At 42.9% G+C, this 20,138-nt stretch overlaps 1 protein-coding gene across 1 annotated transcript in view; it reads right to left on the bottom strand.

Annotated features, from left to right (window-relative positions):
- The window catches only part of LOC126092810 (hemicentin-2), a 209,040-nt gene that overhangs the window by 22,020 nt on the left and 166,882 nt on the right, over positions 1 to 20,138 (bottom strand). Inside the window, exon 4 of the mRNA XM_049908539.1 lies at positions 1,287 to 1,626. Coding sequence (XP_049764496.1) covers positions 1,287 to 1,626 — 340 coding nt within the window. The remainder of the gene's footprint in view (positions 1 to 1,286; positions 1,627 to 20,138) is intronic.

Below are 20,138 nucleotides of genomic sequence, written 5' to 3'. Positions count from 1 at the left end.
GGACCGACGCAAGTGCCTTCGGTAACAGCACAAAATGCAGTGCCTCTCCTGGGCTCGTGATTTCAGTTGGTAAGAGTGGGTGGTAGGGTCTGAGAGTGGTGCAGACCCCAAGAAGGTGTGGACTCAAATTGTTTACAAGGCACAATGCAAGCTGGTGGTGGCTCCATAATGGTGTGGGCTGCATTTACACGGAATGGACTGGGTCCTCTGGTCCAACTGAACTGATTATTCCAGAATGAGATTTTCACTCTGCAGCGGAGTGTGCGCTAATATGAAACTTCCTGGCAGATTAAAACTGTGTGCCCGACCGAGACTCGAACTCGGGACCTTTGCCTTTCGCGGGCAAGTGCTCTACCATCTGAGCTACCCGAGCACGACTCACGCCCCGACCTCACAGCTTTACTTCGGCCAGTACCTCGTCTCCTACCTTCCAAACTTTACAGAAGCTCTCCTGTGAAGCTTGCAGAACTAGCACTCCTGAAAGAAAGGATATTGCAGAGACTTGGCTTAGCCACAGCCTGGGGGATGTTTCCAGAATGAGATTTTCACTCTGCAGCAGAGTGTGGCGGACCGAGTTTCGATCCGGCACACAGTTTTAATCTGCCAGGACGTTTGAACTGATTATTGATTGGAAGTGGTTAGGTTCAGCTACTGGGAGACCACTGAAGCCAAACAACGGTGGAATTTTTACGGACGGTAATGTGCCATATCACCGGGCCACAATCGGTTTGAAGAATATCTCGGACAATTCGAGCGAACGATTTGGTCGCCCAGATCGCCCGACTCAAATTTCGTCAAAGATTTACGGGACGTAATTGACGGGTCAGTTCGTGCACCATATTGTGCTCTGGCAGCACTTTCTGAATTACAGACCACTACAGAGGAAGTCACGTTCAGTATTTCTGCTGGGGACTTCCGACAACTCGTCGAGTCCGTGCCACGTCCAGTTGCTGCACTGTGCCAGGCAGAAGGTCTGTCACGATATTGTGAGGCATTCCACGAATTTTGTCACCTAGCGTACCGGCAAAGGATGGGCACATACCTTATTAATGTCCACTAATAGGTGCCTGGACACTTTTGATCAGATGGGGTCTGTTCAGCTTCGAACAAATTGGTCTGTTTGCAAGGGGTATTGAGAGTTTGGTTTGGGTTGATCATTTGTCTGGATGGGTGGAGAGAGCAAGGCAGGGGAGAGGACAGGGCAGGCAAGGTGTGGTGGTGCCCTCCATTGCCCCTCGATGGCCGAGCCCTCGGAGTAGCGTGCAGAATTTGGGGGGGGGTCTCACCTGATCTTGACGGTCTCGCCCTCCTCGACCTCGCGGTGGCTGACGGTACCTCCGGCGCCGCTGTCGATGGAGACCATGGGCGCGTACAGCACCTCGAGCAGCACGTCGGCCTGGCCCGGGCGGTCGAGCCCGTTGCTGGCGGAGCAGGTGTAGCGGCCCGCGTCCTGCAGCGTGACGCGCGACACCGTCAGCTGCTCGGTGCTCGCCATGACGCGGCCCTCGCGCGACCACTCGATGGAGGTGGCGCGCGGCCGCGCGTCCACGGAGCAGCGCAGCGTGGCCGTGCCGTCGCGCTCCACGCGGTACGGGTTCTCCGGGCCCACCTCCACGCGCGGGAAGTCTGCACACCGGTAAACACACTCGCTCAGTCCTGCACTTGGGTATTCAAATCACTGTCACCCTGGTCACCCTGAAGGAGCTCGATCGTCCACCAATCTGGAAATAACTAAACGAACTCGTGCAAAACACAATATCTGAAGTTAAACTTCTCGAAACAATCGCTGGTCCCTTCCAAATTGTATCAGGAGTCAGACAAAGAGGCTGTTTGCCTCCAGTATTATTCAGCTGTGTGAACTGGTTGTTTAAGATTTAAGTGTGTGCTTGAAAAAGTTACAAAATCAGCCAACCAGTTCACACAGCCAAACAAAAATTTATTAGCCCTTGACCTAGGTTTCGATGTTTGTAAAAAATCTTCTTCAGGGGTAGTGGCTCTGAAGATCTGAAGAAGATATTTTTACGAATATCGAAACCTAAGTCAAGAGCTAAGAAACCTTAGTTTGCAACTGGTTACCTGATTTTTGAACCTCTTTAGATTTACATAGTTGCTTCCGGAATGAGATTTTCACTCTGCAGCGGAGTGTGCACTGATATGAAACTTCCTCGCGGAATAAAACTGTGTGCCGGACCGAGACTCGAACTCGGGACCTTTGCCTTTCGCGGACATAAATGGGAGGGAGGAGGAGACAGTGAGAGTAAAGAGGAAATCGACAGAGAAAGAAAATAGAGGGAGATGGATAGGGAGAGGGGAGAGGAGGAAATGGATAGAGAAAGGAAAGAGGAGGAGATCGTCAGAGAGAGCAGGTAGAAGAACATGAACAGTGATATGGGGAAGAGGAGATGGACACAAATAGGAAGGGGGAGGAGGTAGAGAGGCAAGGAGGAAATGGACAGAGAAAGAAAAGAGGGGGAGATGGACAGGAACAGGGGAATGGCAGAAATGGAGGGAGAAAGGAAAGAGGAGCAGATGGACACATAGAGAGGGGCAAAGAGGAGATCGCCGGCCGCAGTGGCCGAGCGGTTAAAGGCGCTACAGTCTGGAACCGCACGACCGCTACGGTCGCAGGTTCGAATCCTGCCTCGGGCATGGATGTGTGTGATGTCCTTAGGTTAGTTAGGTTTAAGTAGTTCTAAGTTCTAGGGGACTTATGACCACAGCAGTTGAGTCCCATAGTGCTCAGAGCCATTTGAACCATTTGAAAGAGGAGATCGACGGAGAGTGGGGGTGGAGGAGGTGGACAGAGAGGGGGGGGGGTAGATGGACAGAGAGGGGGGAAAGAGGAGATGGTCAGAGGGAGGCGGATGGAGGAGATGGACTGCTAGAAGATTCGAATACATAAATACTCAGTCTTTTTTATATAGCCTATATAAATAACTGCATAACAGCGGGTAACATTGTGGGACGGAGCTAGTATCTAGATAAACCTGGGTAGATGGAAAGAACCAATAAATCGTTTAGACTTTGCAGACCAGCTTTTAGTAATAGATGAAATCTTAGAGAACGCAAAGAAAAGACTATAAATTCGAAAGGAGACAGACGAAAAGGTAGGTCTACAAACAGCATCTGAAAGAACAGAACAAATGACCAGTTAAAGTAACTCACTAAGTATTTCAAAAAGCAAGTATGGCAACGTCAGAAACAGACATCCTGAAATATCTGGGCGAAAATATAAACTTAAAAAGCCAAACGGAAGAAATTGAAAACAGAATTGAGGAAATGGGAAGAGCAAACGTGGACGTGAAATATCTAAAAAAATAACAAAATTGTCTAAAGATGTTAAATTAAGGAATTATAATACAGATGAAAAACTAGAAACCCTCTATGCTCGGCAACACTACTTTTATCTGAATGCACAAAAAGGGTCAGAAGATTTGGGAAAGATGGAAAGAAAAATCTTAGAAATAGTAGGTCCAATTAAGAACCATTTTTCTGGACTAGATATGGAATTGTGCGCTCTATGGACACGAAGAGAGAATGAAGGAAGACGACTAGCAAAAAAGATCCGTATATTCTTAGAAAAACAGGCAAAGAAAATGAGTGGGGAGCCAAGACAAAAGAAAGGGCATAGAAAAAATACCTTACTCAATCAAATTCAGACTAGAGGCCAAGAAATTCAAACGTTTTGAAAGAGATAAAACAGAAAAGCAACTGGTGTCCAACGGTCAGATGAGAGGAAAAGAGCTCATTCTGAAAAAATGAAATTATTTTGGAGAAAGACGAAGGGAAAGATAAATTAATAATTATGTTGGAGTGGCACTTAGTTGCCCCGAAATGAAATTTAAAAAAGATCATTAAATTAATCTACAAAATGAAATATTAACGGCCGTTTTTCGAAGAGAACTGACGACATCTCGGTCTTTTTGCCTCTTCTTCTCCCTTTGTTTTTCTCATACGTGAAGGACAGCCCGCTACCAACATTGGTAAAACCGAAATAACATACCGAACTCCGTAGTAGCATTGTCCCAGCTCTGGGAAATGCTGTTATTATTCGTTCGCAAGGAAGGAGATAGGTACGACAGAAAAAAAAGATAAATCAAATGGCCACCTCTTCGTAACATTCGAGATACCAAAACTGTTACCAAATAGGGAGAAACAGAATTTATTTAAGTTAAGGAACAAATTTATTGAGGAGCTAAATCATTTAGCTGTTAGCATCGAATATTGTACAGAAAATTCGGCATGATCTCAGAACTGTGCTGTTTAATAACATTTGCGGCGAAAATAATATGAAGTTTACCAATCCTAAATAGCAACACAACTATGGGAGTAATTAAGCGGTCTAGGAGATTGGCGTCATGTTGTAACATTTTGCACAAAAATCGTAAGGGTACCAGACCATCGACGATTATAAAATTAAATAACAACTTTTTCTCGCACAAATAACATTTGAAGAAATCATTATCGAAGACCGTGAAATACGACCGGCTCTCCCAACGGTTTTTCATGGCGTCAATCACTTCTTGGAAAACTGATAAGAGGACTGACTGTTCAAACATCGGTTATTTCCATACAGCTACATACTAACTGCCAAATGATGTTTTGCCATTTGGGGTTTAGAGGCAAATTCTTATTTCTTATTGTTACCTCCATGTCAAGAGACGATATTCCCACTGAGGCACTATACCGAAAAACAGTACTGCAGTTATTTTCACAGGAGCACGTTATTTTCATGGAAGCACGAATACTGTATAGTTGGACACCGTGAGCACGTAGTACGCGCTTTCGCAAACAGATGGCGCGCAAGGCTGGCAATTAGCTTTAGTTGTTATTTTTAGAAACTGCCTATACTGTAGAAATCTTTCACTTTCCTGCTTTGAACGGGAAAAAGAGTGAAGGCAATTCCCTGCGACTGGTAATTATTACCTTTGTAACTGAAAATTAATACAGCAACTATGCACAAAGCTAGCATCTGTGTTTGTGGAACGGAATGCTGAGCGTCAGATGAAGAAAAATAACGTATATGAGTAGTGTACGTCCCATTCCTTCTTTGGTATTGAGCGTTGTTATTACTTTACCTGGTTACTTAGAAACAGCAGATGCAAAAGAATGGAATGCATAATTTTCTAAGTTTGTTCATGTAGCGTTGAAAAGATACGCTTCCGGACATTGATTCCTACTGAAAATGGTACCTTCTCGTTGCTCACATCGTCATGAAAATCTTTAGTACGAAACAGAATTCCTTCAGTAATTAATTCAGAAGCTATTAAGGTCCACAGACCAATATGTCACTTGCTAGGTAAAAGAAACCACCCAGCGTTAAGCCAGAAAGCACACGCAAGGCTCGGCCTGAGGCACGTGTGCACTAGCTCATCACAACCATAGCTCATTCGATATGCGCCGGTGTTCACCAGCGCTTGGCGAAGAGCAGATGAACCGATATCCGTAGCCTGACGTGAGTCTGCCGCGCTGGCGGGAAGGGGGCATTTCATAGCGCTTCCGCATTAAGGCTAATGCTTGGCACATTAGTTATTTATGGGCCGTTGCTCTGATGTCCTTTGGTGTCGTAGCGCTAAATTGTCTCGTGGAGTGTCGTGTTCCCCCACAGGTGGCAAGCTATTAGTAATTTGCAGGGAACCACATTTCTGTATAGCCAGAGCCGACTATATTGGGCTCGTTCTCAAGGAAGGGCTTTTTAAAAATTCACCGGCCCTGTAAAGCAGACGGCGGCACAAGGGCTATCCCGGGAGTGGCGTTAATGGATTTCTCGCCCAGGCGTCCTCTCTGGGCACTTTTAAGAGGGTTTGACACCAACAGCGTCTCTTCTGCCTCAAGGAAGCCGGCAGGGAGTGACAGAAAACATACAACCGGCTGTATGAAACAAGTTTGGCACCCAGGAAGTCTGCATTATTCATCATTGTCGTTAACAGAGTTCGAATGTTTTCGGTCAGGATGCAATATGAGTGCGATTACTGATTCGCGGAAATATGGGAGGAAATTATTGCAAAAAATAGAATCGCATCTATGATACAAACGACATTAAAGATGGTAAATAATAATAAAGTTCAAGTTGAAGTAAAACATACTGCCAGCAGAAGCAACATTTTCTGATGATATTGTGTGTTTTTCAATCGAATGGGTTGCTACAGGGGCCTTCCTAGAAAAAATGGTCTAAAATATTTGCTATTAGAAATACTGCTTGTAATTTCCATAGAAAGTGCTTGATGCTTGGTGCAAAAGCACTTCGTTCATATCACGTCAATCGACAGAACAGCTATTTTGTATTCGTTTCCGTGTTGTTTTGTGGCCGTATTGTTATGCACCCGTTTTGTTATGCGCTCTAGTATAAATAAATGTGCAATTGCTTGCACAGTGCATCTCTGTAGTGCCGATAGTATTGTGGTGCTTCTTTAATTAGTTGCTGTTGTTTTAATGCTAAACATATGTAAAGTAAAGGGACAGTATACCCAGAAAGCCGGCCGGTGTGGCCCAGCGGTTCTAGGCGCTTCAGTCTGGAACCGCGCGACCGCTACGGTCGCAGATTCGAATCCTGCCTCGGGCATGGATGTTTGTGATGTCCTTAGGTTAGTGAGGTTTAAGTAGTTCTAAGTTCTAGGGGACTGATGACATCAGATGTTGAGTCCTATAGTGCTCAGAGCCATTTGAAGCATACCCAGAAATATTGTGCGTAAATAAATTAATTTGCAGGCTGGCTACAAAGCATTCAAGGCGATGACACAAGAACATACTGTAAATTTTGCCGTAATATTTTGTTAGCGTGTTCTGCGCGATAATAAGCCAGACTGACGTAAAAAAAACACAGGGCAGCGGCAGCACCATTGTCAATAAACAAAAATACCTTTCAAAACAGTGAAAGAGTATTCAGCAGTGAATCAGGCTGGTGGTTCCCTTGCATTATTTGTTTCCAACATTGTCCGACCATGTCATGTCATCACTTAAATGATCTGTGCAAGAGTTAATTCGCAAACAGTAATATTACCAGAAAACTTAAAATACGTAGAACAAAACGTAGTGCAGATATAAAACATATAATAAGGCGGTATTTTGTGGATATCTAGCAGTTACGTCAAGCCTGCCTACAACCTATCGAAGTCATTGAAGAATTGTTGTTGTTATTGTGGTCTTCAGTCCTGAGACTGGTTTGATGCAGCTCTCCATTCTACTCTATCCTGTGCAAGCTTCTTCATCTCCCAGTACCTACTGCAACCTACATCCTTCTGAATCTTGGTCTCCCTCTTCGGTTTTTACCCTCCACGCTGCCCTCCAATACTAAATTGGTGATCCCTCAATGTCTCAGAACATGTCCTACCAACCGATCCCTTCTTCAAGTTGTGCCACAAGCTCCTCTTCTCCCCAGTTCTATTCAATACCTCCTCATTAGTTAAGTGATCTACCCATCTAATCTTCAGCATTCTTCTGTAGCACCACAATTCGAAAGCTTCTATTCTCTTCTTGTCTAAACTATTTATCGTCCCCGTTTCACTTCCATACATGGCTACACTCAATACAAATACTTTCAGAAACGAATTCCTGACATTTAAATCTATACTCGACGTTAACAAATTTTTCTTCTTCAGAAACGCTTTCCTTGCCATTGCCAGTCTACATTTTATATCCTCTCTACTTCGACCATCATCAGTTTTTTTGCTCCCCAAATAGCAATATTCCTTTACTACTTTACGTGCCTCATTTCCTAATCTAATTCCCTCAGCAACACCCGACTTAATTCGACTACATTCCATTATCCTCGTTTTGCTTTTGTTGATGTTCATCTTATACTCTCCATTCAAGACACTGTCCATTCCGTTCAACTGCTCTTCCAAGTCCTTTGCTGTCTCTGACAGAATTACAATGTCATCGGCGAACCTCAAGGTTTTTATTTCTTCTCCATGGATTTTAATACCTACTCCGAACTTTTCTTTTGTTTCCTTCACTGCTTGCTCAATATACAGATTGAATAACATCGGGGATAGGCTACAACCTTGTCTCACTCCCTTCCCAACCATTGCTTCCCTTTCATACCCCGCGACTCTTATAACTGCCATCTGTTTTCTGTACAAATTGTAAACAGCCTTTCGCTCCCTATATTTTACCCCTGCCACCTTCAGAATTTGAAAGAGAGTATTCCAATCAACATTGTCAAAAGCTTTCTCTAAGTCTACAAATGCTAGAAAAGTAGGTTTGCCTTTCCTTAATCGTTCTTCTAAGATAAGTCGTAGGGTCAGTATTGCCTCACATGTTCCAACACTTCTACGGAATCCAAACTGATCTTCCACGAGGTCGGCTTCTATCAGTTTTTCCATTCGTCTGTAAAGAATTCGCGGTAGTATTAATTGAAGAATTGGCAAAGCGTTATCCGTGGAGACTCGCTATGAGTTAAATGAGCAACATAAAATTATGTGTGCTTTTTAGGATTTTAATACCTTCAGAAAGCCTACGCTCAGCTGGGTCAAGCCCCTCCCAAAACAAAATCGTGGATCCGCCACTGGGCAACAGTCCAGTGAATATCACATGAACAACTCGTTGTGCTAGCGCTGACCTCTCGTGGTGATTCCGAGAACTTTTCAAGCCACCCTCGTACTATGTGTATCGTTTCGGGCGTTTCTGCCTTTGGCCTTTAAGCACCAGCCGCCACTGGGCAAGAAAGTTGTCCCTGTGGCTGTAACGTTACCACCCACTCAGGGAGGCTGGCCAGCGGCCGCTCTCTGCAGGTATAACCCCATCCGTAATTATATGCAAATTCGTTCTGGCCTGAGCGCGCGCTTCTCGCTGCCCATGTGGCGGCGAGCGCTGCTAAGTTCTACACTCCAACGCCGTCTAAGTTCCGCCCGCACTCCGCGTGCAGTAGTGCCGTAAGGTGGGGCCGCCCTGCGGACAACAGTAACACGCACAGCGCAAAGTTAGGCGTTCTTTTGTCTCCAGGGCACCACAGCGCCGCTGCAATTCTTGTATTCACAATTACACATACTGTGACCTCGGACTCTGCAGTGTACTCGCCCCGAGAGACAGTTGCATCATAATCAACTTGCTCCATGAGACCACTGGCGCTACGTTGTTTTTGTGAAAATAGTAATACTATGGAGGGAGCATCAAACGGAATATGCTGAATGTTGAAAATAAGCTTTGACGTGGTAATTATTAGATTGCAGGGTACTAACACTCCCTCTCAACGACCGACCAAATTTTTTTTATTGTTTTATATTTGCTTTCGTGTGACACCATTCATCAGCTACCTACATACCGTGTGACTGTAATCAAAGTGCAACTGCTCACAGGGGTCCAGTATGGGTTGTAATTATAGTAGGCCTATGGCAGCGTAACGTGGTAGATACTCTGAAGCGTTAATGCAGAACCGATTTAACACTGGAAAAAAAAAACTTGCTCCAATTTTGGCTATCAGGTGCAAATCTGGTGCTATGAATACAAAAAATACGTGAAGAAATGTTTCCAGTGTAATGGATTAGGAACGGAATGTGGGCAGAAAAGATCGAACAAGTGAGAAAGGCATAGTGTTGATTTTATTATTAACCACCTCTTACACAATTTGTTCAACGTGAGCACCGGATATGTCGACGAGATGCTGTACAGCGCCAGATTTGCACCTAGTGGCCAAAACCGGAACCAATTTATTTATTTTTTTTTTCAGTGTAAATCGGTTCTACATTAAAGCATTAGCGTACCTATCAAGTTTCATGGCCGTATGATAATTACGGCCCACACTGAACCTCCTAGAGGAGCTGCAAATTATAACCACCTGGTACATAATACATCTGGAAGAAATAACTAAGGTTATAGACAAACACATAATTACAGTAGCTTGACAATCGGCATAAAATACAGCAAATGTGATTACAATAAGAACCAACATTAAAAGCACTATTTTATATATTATGCATGTTCTTTATGTAGGCCTAGTTACTTGCTTCGACTAAAGAGGTGTATAATTCAGGGAGTGTCCTCCCTGACAGACTCTGAGATTACATGCTGAGGATCATGTATATATTTTTTAAACCTTCAGTTATGAATAATAAATAACCATTTTAGGGAGCGCAGAGCAAGAAGCAAAGAGACACTTTGAGATTACATGCTGAGGATCGTATATATATTTTTTAAACCTTCAGTTATGAATAATAAATAACCATTTTAGGGAGCGCAGAGCAAGAAGCAAAGAGATTAGAAACGAAAACGATAACTGGATAACTGAAGCATTAAATGAGAGCGTGGAAATAATATTTGGAGGATTTGTATACTTGCTGAGAGGAAATGCTAAATGAAAATGAGGATACAATGCGAAAAGGTGAGAGATTCAGTTCTTACGTGTGCATCTCAAAAGGTTCCTATGAACTCTTGAGGGAGACGAAATACCATTAGAACTCTTATGGGCAACATGCCAAATATTGGAGCAAACTACAAAAGTTCTAAAACTATATATTTTCAAAAGAAACTAATTATAAAAGTGAGAATTAAAACACAATTTTGTATCACACGTGTCAAAAATACTCACAAGAGTACTTTGTCAAAAAATTAAAGGGAAAATTGAAAGTAGATTGGGTTTAGAAGATGTAGGGCCACTCGAAAAGCATTTTTAGGTCCACCTGACGGGAGGCCCTAGTCACACATCATTATTATTATAGCACTATGTCTGAAAATAGAAAGGAGATTTAGGGAAAACGAGGAACCATATTTTCATACATTTCATTCGTTTGTTTTATGGAAGGTCTTTGGCAAAGTGGAAGGGGATAAAATGTTTTCCATCTTATCATCTACAGGCGTATCAACTATAGGAAAATCCGTTCTCGCCATGCAAAACAGTCTGGAGTAAGCTCATAAGCGTCAGTGATACTTGTGTATTGAATACGCAATGAGGTAAGTAAAGAACTGTCCCGATGTGTCACAGACAGAAAACCAACATGCTTCACTAATGAGATATCAGTGGTCGTTATAAGTGAGTAGAAATTGAGTCAGACGCTTAATGATATGGAATGTGAGCGTATGGTTATACTACACAGGATAATTATAAAGTCCACGAAACGTTCGAAAAAATCGGTACAGATAAGTGACGAAGAATAATGTAAAAAATGGTACAGTATGTGAAAGACGAACTCTCGAAGTCCTTTATACGATGCTTTTAAATGTTCTGTGTGCCCACCTTTCGTCACACGGTGTACACACCTCATCGGTACGCCAATTCCGCCCATATCAAACCAGCATACCATGACTGACGATAACATCAACTGCCGCAATGCGGTCTCGCAGATATTCGAGTGTCTGCGGTAGAGGTGAAACACAAACGCTAAAATGAAGTAGCCACACAATAAATATCAATGCAGAAGTGCAGAGTGCGTCGTCGGGGTTTACGGCTGCAATTTGTACGGCTCCACTCTTAAACGCTTACGAAGGATTTCCCACAATGTTCGATTCTGCACGAGGCTGGTAGGTAAACTTCGTGGGATTTCGCAACATAACGTCCCTCACACAGTACATTGTCTGTTCTGATACGCCCCGTTTTGGTCGCACAAACATCCATCCTCTCGAATTTCTTGCATCACTTGACCATACTTTGTAAACTGGTGATGTTCTTTGAAACTTGCTATGGACAGCTCTCTGCTCATTCATTACTGACTGGCAGCAGGCAGGTCCTAGAACACAAAATACTTTCGCCGCCATTTGCAACAGCTACGGTAAGTGTCGCCCCTGTCGGCAGTTTTCGAAACTAACTTCCTAGCACCAAATAAAGAAATTGAAGGTTTCTGTTTCCCGTACTGTATCATTTGTTACGTTATATTTAGCCACTTGCCTATACTGATCTTTTTAAATGTTTCACAGATTTTATAATTAAGCTGTACATATAAATAAAAATTTAACTAGTGGTGTATACAACAGGCGGGCTTGCTGCATTGTCAGTCGGTATTCAAATGTCTTGTGAGCTGCTGGACTTCCCGTAATTATTCTTAACGATTAATCTGAAGTCGATGGATGTTGAAACGTACGATGTTTCAGAAAAGTGATTAACAGCTGCGATGAGGACTTCTTTATTTACTATTGGGAGTTGCCTGATGTAAATGGCCTTTTGAATGAATTTTATTTTTATGAAAATGTCATTGTAGTGCTGATAATACTTTTCGAACCACTGATTTTTCAATTATTGTGTTATAAGAGTTACACAAGTTTAATTTCGAATGAGTGTAAACAAATTCGTTAGTGCTGCCGAGGACTGATTCAGAATTGTACGACGTTAACGCCAATGGCTCCCGTGATTATTTTGTGAATGCGCCTTCTTCTGCAGAAACCTCTCGGCAAATTGGCAGTCCCAGCCTACCTTTCCACTTTTTTGTGTACCAGAAAATCGATGCGTGGTGCTCCGCTTCTTTCCGGGAAATATTCAATGCAAATTTGCTGGCATTAGTTTACCTTGTAGAAAGAGCTCCCGCCAAGGACGCTGGGATGTAAGACGAAAATGAGCGTTTTTAGGACTCGTTAAGAAAGGAGAAGCGAATTTAATGAAAAGCGCGCAGTTTCGTCGGAATCTTTCGAGTGGGAGCGGGCTGTTCCTATTGGCATGTTCTCTTCTGATACTCGTGCCGACGGACGTGGGATATAATTAGGGAGCACACTCATGCCTTACAAGGGATGTTCCTTCGCAGGTAATGAGAAGCGAAAGAGAGGCCTTTTGTTGAAGGCTCAGGTGCACAATGCGATTTGCGCTCTCGCTCCCAACTAGCTGAGAGGAAAGGCTTTGCTAATGCTATTGTTGCGTATTCCGTACAGCTACGTCGTTACAGAAAATACAACTGAAGTCAAGTACAGTGAAATGAATGAACGCTTTTCAGCTTTCCTTTGGTACTCCACATAACGTTTAAGGAATGAGGATAACTACGTGTTTCACATTCCCTCGATAATTTAGAAAGCACTCTCTATGTCATTTATACGATCAGCATTTAGTATTCTTTACGGCGTTCTCATGTTAGCAGAACCAGAGATAAGAATGAACATTAATGTTTCTTTTAAATATGAAAAAAGGCGGAAATCAGACGGGTCTTAATTCTGTACCGAACTGTTTATTGTACTTAAAATGAGGTGACAAAAGTCTTGGGACAGCGATTTGCCCATATATACCGACGGTGGTAGTATCGTGTACATACTATGTAAAAAAGTGCAATGCATTGGTGAGGCTGTCATATTTACTGAGGCGATTCATGTGAAAATGTTTCCGATGCGACCTAATCGCACAGCGAGAACTAACAAACTGTGAACGCGGATTGGTAGTTGGAGCTAGACGTATGAAGATTTAACTTCGAAAATTGTTTCGGAATTCAATATTCCGAGATCCACAGTGTCAAGAGTGTGCCGAGAATACCAAACTTCAGGCATTACCTTCACCACGGACAACGGAGTGGCCTTCACTTAACGACCGAGAGCAGCGGCGTTTGCGTAGAGTTGTCAGTGCTAACAGACAAGCAACACTGCGTTAAATAATAGTAGAAATGAATGTAGAATGTACGACGAACTTGTTCGTCAGGACGGTGCGGCGAAATCTGGCGAGAAAATTGACCCGAGAGCCTTTGCTAACAGTACGACATCGCCTGCAGTGTCTCTCCTGGGCTCGTAGCCGTATCGGTTGGATCCTAGACGACTGGAAAATTGTAGCTTGGTCAGATGAGCCCCGATTTTAGTTTGTAAGGGCTGGTTCGAGTGTGGTGCCGACTCCATAAAGTCATGGACCCAATTGTCAAGCCGGCCGGAGTGGCCGAGCGGTTCTAGGCACTACAGTCTGGAACCGCGAGACCGCTGCGGTCGCTGGTTCGAATCCTGACTCGGGCATGGATGTATGTGATGTCCTTAGGTTAGTTAGGTTTAAGTAGTTCTAAGTTCTAGGGGACTGATGACCTCAGAAGTCAAAAATGGTTCAAATGGCTCTGAGCACTATGGGACGTAACATCGGAGGTCATCAGTCCCCTAGAACTTAGAACTACTTAAACCTAACTAACCTAAGGACATCACACACACCCATGCACGAGGCAGGATTCGAACCTGCGACCGTAGCGGTCGCGCGGTTCCAGACTGAAGCGCCTAGAACCGCTCGGGGACCCAATTGTCAAGAAGCTGCTGTGCATGCTGGTGGTGGCTGCATAATGGTATGGGCTGTGTTTACAAAGATTGGACTGTTTCCTCTGGTCCAACTGAACCGATAATTAACTGGAAATAGTTGCGTCCGGCTACTTGTAGATCATTTGCAGCCATTCATGGAGTTCATGTTCCCAAACCACGATGTAATTTTTATGAATGAGAATGCGCCATGCTATTGAGCACAATTGTTCGCGACCGGTTTGAAGAACATCTGGGCAACGCCAGCCAAAGATTTGACGGCCCATATCGCCTGACGTGAATCCCATCGAAGATTTATGGGACATAATCAAGAGGTCGGTTCGTGCAGAAAACCTGCTTCGGCAACACTTTCGCAATTATATACGGCTATAGAGCATGATACTTTTGCAGGGTACCGAAACGAAAACTTCATTAAGCTTTCTAGCATGTATGATACGGTACCAAGAAGAGTGGACTTTGGAAGAAAAACAGAAGCATTCAATCGCGTTAACAGCACACTCACAAAAACTGAAAAAAAATTCTGGGTAAGTGCGAGTAGAGTACGACTAACGCACTGAGGGTTCCGTACAAACTTAATTAGGTATATATCTAGTTCATCCATCCCGGAAATCGAGAATCCCAACGATATTTGCCTGTTGTCGATATCCATACTGCCAAGATATCGGTCCAGGGAACTTCAGGGCTTTCGAGATTGACAGGAAATATTTTTTCGCTTTATATAATTACATTAAATATTTTCGGACTCTTTCTCTGCTTGTACTATAATACTTTGCTTGTTGCCGAATTTCATGAGTCTACGTCAATGGGCAGTACCATACAGATTTTGATGAGTGAGTTATTGACTATGAAAGAAAATATGGAACATTAATGGTCATATCTTTTGATTGCATTGAATTAGAAACTTCAATTTTTTTACACCGCCAAGGAACCGTAAATGTTAGGGTGTGATACAGATTTCAGATTGATACGTCTACCTTTCTTGAGGAAAAGGATTTTTAAAAGTCGGACAGGCAGACAGACAGATGGCCAACAAATTGTGATCCTATAAGAGTTCCGTTTTTACCGATTGAAGAATGGAACCCTAAAAAGTAAGGTAAAGAGACCAAAATGAATTGTTACAAAACCATGGCTATTCTTACTCTCCGGTATTTAAACGTCATTTGAATTCTAACGAAAGAGAAATAAAGACTATCCGAAATGATGTTTGATGAGATCGTAATGTGATACAAGAAAATAAACGTAGAAATAAGAGCAGAATTACATGTGCGAAGCAAAAATCTGGACTATAGAACAAAACCGAGAAACATCTCAATGCAACTAACCGCGCTAATATTCCAAAAAAAGATCAGCAAACGGATTGCGACTAGTGAGGAAAAGAATGATGGACAAATAGAGCCGTTAAGACAATGACGTCGAAACAGGCTGCACAACCTGCTAGATAAAGAAAGAAGAAGATAAAATGAGTTTCAAGCGCTGCTGAGTCTATAGAAAAAGTAGCTGTCTTTGTCCTACGTCTAGCGTACTTGCGTACTGTCGGTAATAAGACAGATTCGTACACCGCTTCACGAAAGATAACGTCTCAATTTTTTTTATTTTTTTCGCGGTGGACTGACGGATAATGGAATAATGGTGTGGAGGGCACTAGCAAGTTGAAAGAGAAACTGAATTCTATTTGTTGTTTTAGGCAGTCCTTCCTAGAAAAATTTTTGTGGCTCCGTACGTTAATTGTTAGAAATGGAACCCTTATATCATCCGTCCGTCGGGCTCCCTGATTGTAAAAAACACATTTTCTCGGCAAATGGTACATGTATCGAGTTGCAATTTATGTCAGATATTAAGGACTACTGTCTCTTGGCGCTATAAAAAACTGAAGCTTCTACGTCAACGCAATCAGAAGTTACAGCAATTTATTTCACAAATTTTGATGCAAAATCACTCATCAGAAACCACAGAGTACTACCCATTGCCTACAATCCTGAAATAGGGCGGTAAGAAGGAAGGTGGCCTAGTACAACTAAAGAAAAAAAAATCCAAAAATTGTTTATTTGAAATTATATCACAGGAAAATAATTTTTTTTGTTCATTTGTTATCCAACTGGTATTTGTCTGTCCGTCTGTTAAGACCCCTTTTTCTTTGGAATGGATAGACTATCAAATTGAAATTTATGGCACATACTAAGCTCGATCGTTCCTTGGAGGTGTAAGAACTGTAAGCTTCTAAATCAATGCAATGAAAAGATACGGTCGTTTATGTCACATATTTTCATACTCGAGAACTCGCTCAATAAAACCTTTAGGGTACTTCCGTAGCCCTAGAATCATTAAATTTGTCAAGAAGCAAGGTTTCACAGCACAAGCAAAGGAAAAAAACCGAAAATTGTTAATTTATAATTATTTCACACGGAAAAACTGCTTTTCTGTCATTCTCAGAAATCTTTGAATTCCTGAGACAGTTGTCTTGTTGGTGTCGATATCGATAACAAGCAAAAATCGTCGAGATACTCAATTCCTGTGATAGATGAACTAGCTACATCCATAATTGAGTTGGTACAGAACCCTCGGTCTGCGAGTCCTGTTCGCACTTATCTGGATTTGTTGGTATACTGACTTTATCACCAGCATCGGAGTGAAATATTGTCAGTAATGGAACATACGAACCTGATGGATAAGTCGATGTGAGTGAGGATTTGAACGAGGTGGTGGTCCACGCGCTTTAAGCTCTTAGCTGACTATGTATTAACGGGCACCTGATACAGCAGCCCACGTAATGTGCGAAACATTTCAGAAGGGCTCCTGCCGATGAAAGTTTAAGGCTTGAATGGGAAATGCGCCACGAACAACAGCGAGAGAGCGCCGGTGAGTGGTGTTGAGAGCGTGTTATCTAGAGGGGGCATTACCAGGATGGACGCTAATCTCTTTGTTGCGCCCCTCCTGAGCGCCGAGCGGAAGCAAGGAATATTGTGGAACTGTGGCAACGCATCTAAGGCTAACGCTTCGTGGAGACCATCAGTGCCGAAGTGGTCTGCTCTCGCTCCAACAACTGCGATGGGTGTTTTCGAAAAAGCTTTCTCCAATGAAGAGCTACTTTTTTCTTTGCCTCCAACACCTGTCACCTAAGTTTTCCTCGGTCGACCAGTAATATCGAAGCCCTGAGCGGTTGGTTTTCGGCAGACACCAATCTAAGGCTCCTTTTCCACAAGCACCTATCGTGTATCAATGCGAGGGTGGTTTGATGCATCTGGTACATTTCCACGAAAGAATGGAACTTTTTTTTGTGCCTTCATGGTGGGTAATTCTGATTATTCCAGGGAGCATATAAAAAAATTTCAACAGTGTACAGTTCATTGTTGACAGCCGTCTGAATGTGCCTGTGTGTCGTCTGCGATTGAAAATGGAGAAAAACCTAGTTTCGTGCTGTCATTAAACATTTTCATTTGAAGGATTGGACTGGCGCACAAATAAAAACAGAATCGGATGAATTTCACACGTTCGTGCTGTCATTAAACATTTTCATTTGAAGGATTGGACTGGCGCACAAATAAAAACAGAATCGGATGAATTTCACACGGACTCTGCACCTTCACTGAAGACCATTTACTTTTGGGTTAATGAATTTAAACGTGGTCTGACAAGCTCCGAGGACGAAGCACGCCGTCCAGTTGAGATCACCACAATATCTATGATACGATAATGGAAGACCGCCGAATAAAAATTCGTGACATTGCTGTGTAGGCTTCTCAACTGTATGCGTGCATAATATCCTGCACGAAGAACTCGTTATGAGCAAGCTGCGTGCGAGGTGGGTGCCGGGATAGTTCACAGTCGACCAAAAGCGCATCCCGCACAGAGATTCAATACAATGTCTGGCGCTGCTTAATCGCAGGCCGCAAGGTTTCTTGCGCCGATTTGCGACTGTTGAATAAAGCTGTACCCTTCATTACACACCAGAGTCAATGTGGCAGTCAAAACAGTGGACGAAGGCTGGTGAAAGTGTACGGAAGAAGGCAAAGACCATTTTGTCACCCAAAATGTTTCACCATTTTGTCAGTTGGTAAGGTGATGGTCACTGTTTTTTGGGATTCCCCAAGAATAGTCCTCATAGATTACTTGCAGAAAAAGCAGAACCATAATTAGACCTTCTTATGCTACGTTGTTGGATCGTCTGAGGACTGCGTTGGCACGCAAAATTATGCTCCTTCACCAGGATAATGCACCACCCAACACATCAGATAACAGTGCCGAATTCGGTTTTTATTCGTTCCTCATCCACCGTGTTTACCAGACTTAGCCTCAGATAACTTCTTCGCCGGCCGGGGTGGCCTAGCGGTTCTAGGTGCTACAGTCTGGAACCGCGCGACCTCTACGTTCGCAGGTTCGAATTCTGCCTCGGGCGTGGATGTGTGTGATGTCCTTAGGTTAGTTAGGTTTAAGTAGTTCTAAGTTCTAAGAACTGATGACCTCGAAGTTAAGTCCCATAGTGCTCAGAGCCATTTGAACCATTTTTAGATAACTTCTTCCTGTTCCCTAGCTTTAAACTTTGGCTTGCTAGGAAGAACTTTTCATCAAAAGAAGTAATCGTTGCAGAATTTGACAGAACCTAGTCTTTTGATGGAATGAAAAAGTTGGTGGATCCCTGGACCAATTGTGTATTCCTCAAAGGAGAGCATGTGGAGAAGTAAGGGTAGTTGTTTACGAAACAAACATTTTTTTCTTGCATTTTTACCAGACTTATCAAACCATCTTCGTAGGCTCCTCGTGGTAAGTGGGACTACAGGCGTTTTATTCCTGTACTGCGTCTTGCCTATCATGAGTGTTCTCGTTTGCACTCCAGAGCCCAAATAGCATGTATTGTGAGAGCTGCCAGTAGTGCAGTTTGGCAGCTTAACTGCGAAACTGAGTTATGAAGAACTATTCTTTTTACGAAAAAATCGGAATACGTATAGTGACAGAATCTAGAAAGACGTAATGGTAACAGAATTCGTTAATGACCAAAGCAAAATTCATAGCGTGTGTTCTTGACAGAGGTCTTATATCACCCTTCACACTTTTGTACCTGAGACCATATTAAAAACCACGTCAAAACATTTTATTTGGTCGAGAGAACATTTACTTATAAGCGCACCAAACGATGTTTAGAAGGGAGCAAACAATAGTTATTTTATTTTGTATTTTGTCTTATGAGTGACAAATAACACCGAAAATTACCGTTGAAACAGTTTTCTTTAAAAAGTTTATCTATTTAAGCACTTATTTATGCCTCGTGCAAACCTATCCTTGTCCAGGTACCATAAAACGTCAAAATCTTTCTTTCAGATATCTTATCTCTCTTTTGGGAGAACACTAGTTAGAAAAATGCCACTAGTGCAACTTTTGCAGTGTCTCGTGAAAACAAGGCAAATAATAAGATAAAGATTAAGAAGAAACAAAAGAACAAAATTCATTACTATAACATCAGCGAGCTCGGCGAGAGTAGGGAAAGTTCTGCTGTCAGCAGAGGACTTCACAGTCCCTGATTCTACCTATGTGCAGTTTACAACATACTCATCGTCTTAGAACTCCACGCTCATCGCAGTCAATTAATGACTGTCGTCATTCACCCACTCGTCAGGTGGCTGGGGACTGATTCACTCGCAAGTTCGTGACGTTCACCCACATACGAGTAACCGATTATGACCAGAAAGTCACTCGTGTATAACGGACTTGCGGAAGTAAACTTTACCATATTCAAGATAAAATTCGGATAGGCTGAGCCATAAGGTTCCCACTATAAATTACTGAAGGACTACTTTGTATCTTATACAAGGCGATTCAGCTGCACCTACCGCTGTCGTTTTATGCAACTTGCAGAGTTATATCTGGCCTTCAAAATCCACGCGCGAGGTTTTCATATTCTCTTGCTCAGTTTGCGCAAACTGACAGTCCGACAGAAAATAATGAAGAGGATCGTTTTTGTAGGAAATTTAATCTAGTTGAATTTGGTACCGGGATACGTTTCCGCTAGAGCGCGTAGT

The sequence above is a fragment of the Schistocerca cancellata genome, chromosome 7 (assembly GCF_023864275.1).
Source record: "Schistocerca cancellata isolate TAMUIC-IGC-003103 chromosome 7, iqSchCanc2.1, whole genome shotgun sequence".
NCBI lineage: Eukaryota > Metazoa > Arthropoda > Insecta > Orthoptera > Acrididae > Schistocerca > Schistocerca cancellata.
This window is presented reverse-complemented; position numbering and strand designations above follow the sequence as displayed.